Source organism: Fundulus heteroclitus, chromosome 6 (assembly GCF_011125445.2).
Source record: "Fundulus heteroclitus isolate FHET01 chromosome 6, MU-UCD_Fhet_4.1, whole genome shotgun sequence".
Classification (NCBI taxonomy): domain Eukaryota; kingdom Metazoa; phylum Chordata; class Actinopteri; order Cyprinodontiformes; family Fundulidae; genus Fundulus; species Fundulus heteroclitus.
This window is the reverse complement of record NC_046366.1, coordinates 5,626,471-5,637,006: the sequence shown is the minus strand read 5'-3', so window position 1 is coordinate 5,637,006 and position 10,536 is coordinate 5,626,471. Positions and strand designations below refer to the sequence as shown.

General features: G+C 41.2%; 1 protein-coding gene across 1 annotated transcript; it reads left to right on the top strand.

Moving 5' to 3' along the window:
- The first annotated feature begins 1,713 nt into the window (after window positions 1–1,713).
- On the top strand, window positions 1,714–10,030 carry LOC105924776 (complement factor H-like). Its single transcript, XM_036137923.1, has 7 exons — window positions 1,714–1,825; window positions 1,930–2,121; window positions 6,440–6,619; window positions 7,319–7,507; window positions 8,474–8,629; window positions 9,663–9,688; window positions 9,801–10,030. The coding sequence occupies exons 1-7, from the start codon at window positions 1,768–1,770 to the stop codon at window positions 9,819–9,821; spliced, it is 822 nt and encodes a 273-aa protein (XP_035993816.1). The 5' UTR covers window positions 1,714–1,767; the 3' UTR covers window positions 9,822–10,030.
- The last annotated feature ends 506 nt before the right edge of the window (window positions 10,031–10,536 follow it).

Genomic DNA, 10,536 nt, shown 5'->3' with positions numbered 1-10,536 from the left:
TCAGCTTCAACCTGAACCAGCTGATGGATCAGCAAAACACTTGTGACCTCACAGCTCAACCTGCCACTTGATCTGAGACCCCCTGGCACTAAAAAAAAGGTGAAATTTGACATGGAATCGTCATAACTGGTACATTAGGCTTCACACACAAAACCCAGCATTGAAAACTCTGGGGAAAGGACTCTTTCAAAGCCTCTGAGTGGCTAAAATTGTTATCTGCTAAAGGTGCTGTGACCTCAAGTGGTAAACATAGTAAAAGGTAATAAAAAACACTTTTTTATTATAAGCACACAGTACCTTTATCTGTGTGCTTACAGATAAAGGTACAGTATACTTGCCCACTGGAGATCTCTTGATCCTTTGCATGTGCATCTTAATTCATTAGCGTATCCTCTGCCTGTGCTTCAGGTGGTGGGAGCCTCCCTGGCATCCCTGGCTCTGTGGATGGGCAGGGGCTGTGGTGGTTGGGTCATGGGTGGGGCAAAACAGGGTATGGGGGTGGGAGAAGGGTTAAGGGATTTGGGTTATAAGTGGCTACACACTGGGGATCTGGATGATAGGTGCTCCTGCCAGGGCCTGTGTGGTGCCTGGGGTCCTGGCTGGTTCAGCGGGGCTGAGTCCTGGGGTGCTGGTGGCCTTGCTTCAGGTGTGGGAGCAATCTAGAACAAGAACCTCCCCCTGGGGTCTTCGGGGATCTTTGGAGGGATACTTGGCTTTGGTTTGCACTGTATTGGTGAGGGTGTTGGCAGTACAAGAGACTGGGCCCCCTGGGTGCCTTGGCAGGCATCCCCTCCTCCCTAACATATGCAATATATCCTCTGTGGGACAACTGACTAAGAAGGCATTGGGGGGAACACCTATGCCTGCTTATAAAAAAAAAAAACGTAATCTCTGGTCCATGCTTACAAGGACCCTGTAGGCAACAGCACTACCTACTGGAGCTATAGTGAAGTACGTATTAACAGAAATGCTAAATATTCTGTTTAAACAGAGAACATGCTAAATATGGACAAAGGTCAGCGTCATTTTAGGTTACAGGTTCCTGCTTCTGAAACAGAGCCTAGTTTTGGAAATCTGTTGCCTTTGCTGAGCGTTTACTGTCCTGTCTAATCCACAATCAGTCAACATGAATACAATCCAGTGTCTGTAATCTCAATGCTCCCAGAGGAAATCATAAACAGTGAGACCTGACAGAGCACACTTTGATGTGAGGTTTAGACGAATGGATCCCATCCTATTCATTTTCAGTCTCAACTTTTTCTAACAGCGTTTTTTTACCTAACAGTGCTAGTTGCGTTAAACAGCGGGACTGTGATCTGGCAACATGGAGTGATAACCCTGACCTCTGAACACAAGGATTGGGAAATCTGGACTCCTTACAAATGTGTCTGAGCTCTTTGAGCGAATCTAAACATGATTCATCTGCATTTAGAGAACACAGTTGAGTAAAATATAAAACATAAGATCATACCCTGAAGGTTTATGATGACACAACTAACCCAGTTTTAATAATGCTAATAATAATAATGTCACAATTGAGATATATGTAAAGAAAAAATGCCTAGTAGAGTTTTATTGATTACAAGCCTTTTTTTTCTTTGTAGTGTTTGCCTGCTGCATTTTGGCAGAACTCCATTGTGGTGTCAAACTGTGTTTATGCCAAATGTCCTAACTTTGGAAATCTGCTCTCAATAATTATTAACTACTTCTGACTTGAGCTGGGATTTTTGCACCAACCCACCGTGCAACTCTGTTATTCCTGACAAAATGTGTGTGAGGTATCTGGGATTTGTGCTTCTGGCTTGGCTTCCAGTCGTCCTATACGGTGAGAACATTTCCTTCTGCCATCGATAGGACATTTTATCCAGTCATTGTTGATAAAAACAACATTGTATTAATTGATGGTGCTTTTTGTTTTCTCTGTTTCAGGACAAACAGTGGAGTTGCCTTGCAGTCCCCCAGAACTCAATGATGGGTATTTTGTCCCACAGGAAAAAACATATCATCATGGAAACACGCTGACTTACAGTTGTGAGACTGGCTTTAAACCAGTGGTGGAGGGCTGGTGGGCAACAAGCACATGTCAGAATGGCAAATGGTCTCATACCCCTCAGTGTATAGGTGAGTACTATGTGTCCCACAGGGCTTGATAAAATATAAAAAGCAGCAGAGGAGCAACTTTTACGAAACTTTCATTTCCATACAATTGTTAACTCTTCTCACTGTGAAAAAAATGATTCTTTTTCTGACCAATAGACCTAATTTAGAACAAAATTAGCGCCGACTCGTGTCCCAGATCAGGGTTACACATAGACTCTTTATTCAGGCCTAAATATTCTAAATATCCTCTCAGTTTAAACCATCTATTGAGATTACATACATTTACTTATACGCCTCACAAAAACAGTTCAAAATTAGGAAGGACAACAGAAAAGTATGGAAATCCATAAATACCAGGAAATCCAAACTGAAATGAAAAGGCTTCTTCATTTGATCCACTTTGATGGAACAAATTTTAATAATTTGTTTATACCGCTGCAGCGATAACAATCTTTGAAAAAACACTATGCTTCCAGCTAACTGAAAACATAATATTTAGCAGCTAAATCTGAAGAAATATTTACAGAGCTGGACCAAGATTTGTCAGTGTAATACTTTTGTGTAATCTTCACTTAGTAAAGAGATTACACCCTGTTTAGGGAGAACCAACTCAGACATATTTAATGTAGTAATTTCTGAGTAAAATTTAATATCAGTTAGTTTTATTCATCCAGTGGATTTTTTTACCCTACTTACACCCCCTCCCCCCCACCACCACAACCACCACACCCCACACCCACACACACCCAAGGGTGGATTCCAGATGTCCTTCACAGCCCCAACAAGAAATCAAAAAGCAACCCAAACAGCACCAGTACAGACGGAGAAGGCCTCGGAAGGAGAGCAAAAACCTAAACAATAACTGCATAAAAACTGTTCCGGAGGGCAGCCATCAGGTCGTCCCGACTAAACAGAGAGCTCAGGAGGGTGGCCCTGAGGGTGTCCCAACGAGGAAGAAAGTTCTGTCATGGTGGCTATGAGGTTATTCTTATGACACAGTGAGCTAAGGATGGTGGTCGTGAGGTCATCCCTACCACCCAGGCAGTCCTAGACAATCCCGAAATTGCAGTCTGGAACCATGAAATGGAAGCTGCACATTGGAACCCCAACCTCAATGCTGCAGGCTGGAACCATGGGCTGAGCTCTGAAGACTGGTCCCAGGTATTTGGAGACTGGATTCCTGGAACCCATGGCGGAGCTCAGACTGGTGGCGGCTGGTCCACTGGGACCCACGGCGGAGTTCTGGAGACCTAGCAGAAGACACTTCCACCGGACACTCAGAGACAGCAACGGGACCTGTGGAGTCCCCCAGACCTTCAGAGACAGGAACAGAGGCCAAGCTGTCCCTCGGACCCTTGAAGATAGGAACAGGACCACCAACGTTCTCAGGTGAAGAAAGGATCACCAACGTTCTTGGGTGAGGCAGTATTACAGACATCTTCTGGCGAGACTAGGTCGCTGAAGACCTTGGGTGAGGCAGGATTTCTGATGACCTCTGACAGGAATCCCAGAAAGACCCCCAGCATGATCTCTGCAGCTGGAAGACTAGAACCCCGAGCTGGTCCTCGCTTACTGGAGGTCTGCTTGCTGACACAGGAGATCGGGGAAGTGGGGCCCTACAGGCTGCAATCCAGGAACCCTCGGATGAGATCAGAGGAATGATGACCAGACCGCGGGAACCCACAGCAGAGCTCTGAGAAGCTGGTTCCCGTGTCATGCTCTGGACACTTGAAACGTCTGAGGAGTTCCCTCAAGAAACCAGTCAGGAACCTCAGAATAAGTCCAGAATTTCTGGGCAGGTCCACCTGGGCCCTCTCATCAATGGACACAGAAACTTGATTGAGCAGCAGATCTTCTGGACCTCCTCGTGAGCGAATTCAGGAATAAGAGGAGCCTCCACCTGATCCCTCTTACTGACCAGTACCGAAACCAATACAGAGGGTCGAGGGAAGAAGATGAGGACTGCTGAAGATGAATGGGAAGAAGGTGGCTGATTTAAGGGGGAGGATAATGGGGTGTAATCCAGATGACAGGGCTGGAGGCTCAGGTTGGGCTCTGGTGCCCTCTGATGGCTCAAGGCAGGGGGTGGAATCTGGACCTCGGTGTCTTAATATAGTTCGTCTGCCTCCTCCAACTGCTGCTGGATCCACCTCCTAGTTTCGGTTGTTTTGCGAATTAAATGGTCCACTTGTGGGTAAGATCCTAATATCAGGGTTGTTGTAGTTGGGATTGGATCGAAACACAGACAAGAGCTCGGGAGATGCATGTTGTATTGTGATGGTTTATTAAGAAAATAAATAGTAAATGCTAACAGGACAACAGGAAAACAGGAACCAGTAGCACGGCACAAATGAGATCAGATCAAGATACTATGATGGAGGACCTGACAATGAGTGTGACAGAGCAAGCTGAACTTATAGGGGAGGAGACAGAAGGAACAGCAGGTAAAGTAGGTTAGCTCAGGAGAACTGAGTAAAGGCAATTAGGCTGCAGGAGGACAATGAACAGAATCTATCAAACCTAAACCTAGAAAAACTAAGAAAGAGCAGGCAGAAAATAAAGATTTAATAGTTACAAAAATGCCCTTGTAACATAAACACCACACAGTTTGTAGTTCATTTGTGGAAGGCTCTAGGCCCAGACTTGACTCCCATCATCCATATGCATGTCCATCACGTAACGAGGTATGAGCTAAAGGCTGCCCCCCCCCCACGATAGAGTTCTTATTGTTTCATGTTTTCATGTAATTAAGGGTATACCAATGGAGTCTAAGTGTGAGTTGATGTCCAGTGTTTGTTTGCCTGCTTTGTCGGATCTTGACCAAGTTCTTGTTTTTTTTTACCCTTTAATTTCCTTGTCTCACCTTGCTCTTGTTTGGACACTTCACTGGCTTTTGCTTTTCTGGATGCTGACCAGGGGTCTCATTTATAAAGCTTGTGAATCAAAAAATAAAACAGAAACAGAGGCAACAGAAATTGGTAATGCAGATGGTGAAGTGATGAATTGCAGCCAGACTGCATCATGGTTCCTCTCAGACATTCAGTTTCCCTGCATACCAGACTTTATTGATAGATCAACTTTAGCATTCAAAACTGCAGTTATATTCATACTGGCACTGGGGAAACATAATTACACATAAGAACTTTTCAAATAAATAAAAGAAAATGGCAATAAGCCAACTTAAATCTTAAACCAATGTCCACACAACATTTCATCAAGGTTTTCTACCATCACGTTCCTCTCCCCGATGATCACCAGGGTGAGATATACCACAGAATAATGAATAAATTGTTACAAGGCGTGAAGTAATTACTTCATCTGCTATGAACAGTCAACTTCACTTGTATGTAATGCTGTGCAGTGGATTCATTGACATTGCTGGAAGACCTTACAAAGGAGAATTAGGAGGTAAGGCTGTTGCAGGTATCAAAGATTTCCTGGCCAATGATGATGACAGGCTACTATGTCAACTCAGACTCGCTAGAGCATTGCATTCTGCTATATAACCGACTGTGGACGGTTGCTATACCCACAAGTGCTAGCTCCTAACCCACTCTCTAAACCTCAGAGCACAGAGGAAGCACCCTTTAATACCACTTACATTAAAATTATTCTCAGAATTGTGTTGTTCCTATGCTCCACTTATCTAGAACAAACTTCCAGAAAACTGTAAAAGCCTGAGTTCTTTTAAATCAAGATTAAAAACACATTTGTTTAGGACTCTTTTTGACTGTTCTACTAACTGTTCTACTGAAACAGCATTAGTTCAACTTTCTTATTGATGTTCTTTTTTTGTTTCTACATTTTATTCCTACTTGCTTATATTCTGTTTTATTTTCCTGTATTTGATTCATGCAAAGCACTTTGCATTGTCTCTGTACTGAATTGTGCTATGCAAATAAATTTGCCTTGCCTTGCCTTGCCTAGATTGATCTCAGCCTCACCAAACTCCTGGAGAGGTTTGCCTGCCTGTACCAGGGCTTGATTTCTTTCTTTCTTTTTTTTTTTTTTTTTTTGATGGCCCCTGCAACTGTATAGTCCTTCTGCAATTTAAGAAACTTACTTATTTTCACAGAGCTTTGACAAGTTGTCAGTACCTTCAACATAGTGAAAGAAAGACCCTAATTCAGATCCAGAGACAAAACTGAAGTAAATAAATTATAAATTACTTATTTATTTAGAAATACATTTTTTAAAAAGGACAAAATGCAAAAAAAAAAAAAAAATTAACATGGACAGTCTTAGTTCTCTTAATAAACGGCAAAATACACTTTCATACAGCATGAAGGCTGTGCCCCCAATACATTCAAATTTAATATTTAATATGTGTTTTTCTCAGATGGAAGCTCCTGCCTTCCACCAACTATTCCAAATGGAAAGTATGAAAAAGCTCAAAATGGTTGGTATGAAGACACACACGAGATCACGGTAACATGCGAAGATGGGTTTGAACTGAAACGCCGCTCCAACACAGCCCGATGCTTAGCTGGAGGATGGTCTTCTTTTCCTGTTTGTGAAAGTAAGTCCATCAGCTCTTTGTGACAGAATTTTAAATGGACACAATCAACTACGACAACATAAGATATTTACCATTGATCCCGGAAAAGCGGGGGATTCAGCAGTTATAGACAAGTTTCACAACCAGAACTACGGGGACTGCCATTTTTGTTGGTTTCTGCTCAGAACTCCCCGTTTACACGGTCACTGGATATTTCTCGTTTTATGGTCTGAGTTGTGGCTGAAGACAGAAGCTCTGTATTGTTTTAAATAAAAAAAGAGGGGGGCATCCCCCCTGCAAGAGCTGCCCCCCGACCCATGCAAAACTCAGAGGAAATAGCAGTAAGAAAAGTACGAAAATATTTTCCCTCGTACCATTTCGGCATATTATCCTCCCAGGTCAATATTGTAGCAGGGTGAGGAATTGATAAACCATCTTATATGAGAACTAAATGAGAATGCGGCCATTTTAGAGCCATCGACATCTACTGTAAATACACGCTGACCTTACTAACCCAGAAATGACTAGCAGGATAAGCTTAATCGTGGAAGTAAGCCGAAAATGCCTGTGACATTTGTCCATAGAGCTCAGTGCAAGAAACAGCAACTTTAATGAGACAGAGGAGAGTAATAAAAGTTAGAACAAACAGTTACTCAGTTAAATAACCAACATTCATTTCACTGTTCATCTTGAAGAGCTTTGTGTTTTTTTTTTTTACAGGAAGAAATGATGCATGTGATGAGCCTGACCAAATCCCACATGCAGTTATCAGACACGAACCCAAGGAGGTGTACGCCCATGATTCTCAGCTGCATTATGAATGTGAACCTGGATACACTACAAGGGAACCAGACGACAGAAATTTTATCTCTTGCAGAGAAAGAACCTGGACTTCAGGACCAGCATGCAGTAAGTGAGCAAAGACAATTAAACATGTTCTATTACAGGAGTGAAACCTGTTGGAGATATCAGGTCAAAACACAACAGCATTGTAAAAACAGTAGAAAGTAGTTTGGCTGGTATTAACTCTGTGGTTACCAAAGCACCAATGATGTTTCTCTTCATCTTGTGTTTACTTTGAATTGTTCAGTATTTAAAAAAAACAACAACATCATCATATAATTCAAACATTATCATTCATGATGAATTTCAGTGTTTTATAATTCTTACATTCAAATTGATTAATAAATTGATCAATTGGATTCATTTATTATGTAACCAGTGGCACCTGTAAATGCTCCACCCTTCTGATTGCACGGGATTATCAACACAGAGAATCTCCGCATATGTTGAAATCGCATGGGGTCCGTAGGAAAACTAATCCTGTCAATATAGGGCTTTAGCCTCTTCTAGTTTCTTCCGTTACCCCTGAAAAAGTTATAAAAGTTTCCTGGAAGAGTGTCTGCTCGGGCCTTTTTGAGGTCGGAGCCTTCTGTCATGTTTCTGGAGGTTGTTGGTGAGCCAAAGTGCAGACAAGAGCTTGGAAGTGGCATAATGATTTGTTAGTGGTTTAATGTCGGGGAAAATTACAATTACAGAAATACCCAATTCTAAAACAGAAACGGAGCCAGGAGAGAACAAGAGGTGACACAACAGAAGATCCGACAACTAGGGAGAGGAACAGGTGGTTTAAATAGAGAGGAGAGAGCAGAGAAGAAAGCAGGAGGGCAGTAAAGTAGTCAAGTAATATTGACTGCAGTCAGACAGCAGAGCCATGGGCTGTTTGGCTCATTGTGGTTTACTGTTGTAATGATGACTTATGGCGACAACCAGGCTCCTCTAAGTATAAACAGATCAGTTCAGATTTAAATTTAAAATATATGTCAATGGTTTTTGTTCTAAACTGTTTATTTTTCCTGTTTTGTTTCTTTTAAGCTCCTGCATGTATGTTGGATCCAACTGGGCTTGATATCGACCAAAGGTCACATATAGTCATAAGTGAGGGAGAGACAAAGACCATCAATTGCAGGTCACCTCGCACCTATCAGATGCTTGCTAGGTGCGTTCAAGGAAGGATAGAAAAAACCCGATGTGAGTATAACAGTAACATTTGTATATTTTAATTTAACTTGCTATAAATGTAATATATAACAGGCATGATATCCATCATAAAATGCATGTTAGGTACAAGACTTTTAACAGGAAGCCTAAAAAAAATCAATGCTAATTTTAAATTCAATTTCAGATTATTTTTTTGTACCAATTCACAACACATATCAACTCAAGGCTCTATACCAAAACCTTGAATTCAAATTTAATCCAATCATAAAGACATATGGCAATCATAGGTTCCAATATGATTCTAGATATCAGACAATGCAGTCAAGTTCAGCTGATTATTCAAATTAGATCAAATGTTTCTGTCAATGGAAACCCAGTACATTGAATCAAGTCATTACCTTGCAGCATTCACTCCTCCTGGATGAGCTTGTTGTTACACTGGAAAGTCGCTTGCATTGTGTTGATCACTTTGCAGCAATCCCTCACACTGAGCATGTATGTACAGGGAAGGAAGATGTCCCTTTTTATTACTGAACTAAAATCAAGAGAAAACAACCAAAACGTAAGGTTAACTTTAAGACTAAATAGCAAACCATGACATTTCATGTCTGTGTAAACACAATCAGGTTATTCTGTGAACCGGGGCAGACATTGATGTGGCAATTATATTAAAAGATGAATTTGTTCTCAAAGAAATAATTGACATAGAACCAAAAGTAGTGTCTCTAAAGCAAAAGAACTCAATGCAAAAATCTTTTCAAACAAAACCGTTTAACAGCCAAGAAAAAGTAATTAAAAGCAAAAGGTGAGCAGCTTTTCCTCTGTTATTCCTGACCCCTTTTCCTCTAAGCATACATTTATTTCAATGCTTTTTACACATCTTTCTTTAGTTTATCTTTAAACTTTAATTTCTTTAGTTTGCCTATCATACCTCATACACAACATGAATGATATTCCATACTCAAATGGGGAGGAAAGAAAAAAAGGCAACTGCACTGTAAATCTACTGAAGTTGAATTCGATTCATCTTACGGTTGTCCTGTTTCTGTTTAAATGTTTCTAGGCCGCAGTACGCATGACATTAAATATGTAAGTGCTGCTTTTGGACCTACCTTTCAAGTATTTACGTTATTCTTAAACTGTGTATCTGCATGTATGTTTCTAATTCATAATTCACTGTTTATTTGTTGTGTTTTCTCAGGGCTATTTCCAATTTGCTTGAACACTATAAAATTCACTACTTTTGGATTCACCTACAACAAACGGATATTGAAACACCGTCTGCAATGCTTGCCAGAAAACACCAAAGAAGAAACCTCCTTTTTTCACTTAAACTCTGTACACTCAGTGTCAGTGTTTCTGTTGATTGCTGGTTGATAGTAAACATAGGATGCTTGACTGTATTTACAATAAAATATCTCAACAAAAGTTCCTTGTATCCTGTGTACTATTCACTCTCACGTGGTGTAATGATGGTCTTCTACGGAATTCAGACATGCCTGGTTAACAGCCAAAGCCAAAGTACCTGGAGAAAGTCCATGTGTAAGGTAAAGATAGTCTGGACATTTGCACATAAACTATAACGTAAAAGTAACAAGTCACCCCTTCAAATGAAATCTGGGTTTCCAACCACTTCCATGGAAAGGTTCACAAAAACCAGCCCCTATTCAGACTGCTTCAAAGAGGCACGTTTGGGAGCTCAGCAAATTCCAGCATGGTACCATAGCAGAATGCTATTTGTTCAAAAAGTTCCTTTTTTGGCTATCAAACAACATTCAAAGATCGCAGAAAGCAATAACAATAACTATGATTCTTTCTGAGAAACGGCCTCTCAAATGACACCGCAGCTGTCCTTCAGGGACACTGTCTCTGTCTTAAGCTGGGAAACTAAAATCAAGCTTAGTTAAGAGCTCAAAGCATGGACCGCGGAACGCATT

Excerpts from the sequence above, each read along its gene's own strand:
- LOC105924776 (XM_036137923.1), top strand. The coding sequence starts at position 1,768 with ATGTGTGTGAGGTATCTGGGATTTGTGCTTCTGGCTTGGCTTCCAGTC. Across the intron at positions 6,620-7,318 it reads TTCTTTTCCTGTTTGTGAAA|GAAGAAATGATGCATGTGAT; the intron begins GTAAGTCCATCA and ends TTTTTTTTACAG. Across the intron at positions 9,689-9,800 it reads GTACGCATGACATTAAATAT|GGCTATTTCCAATTTGCTTG; the intron begins GTAAGTGCTGCT and ends GTGTTTTCTCAG.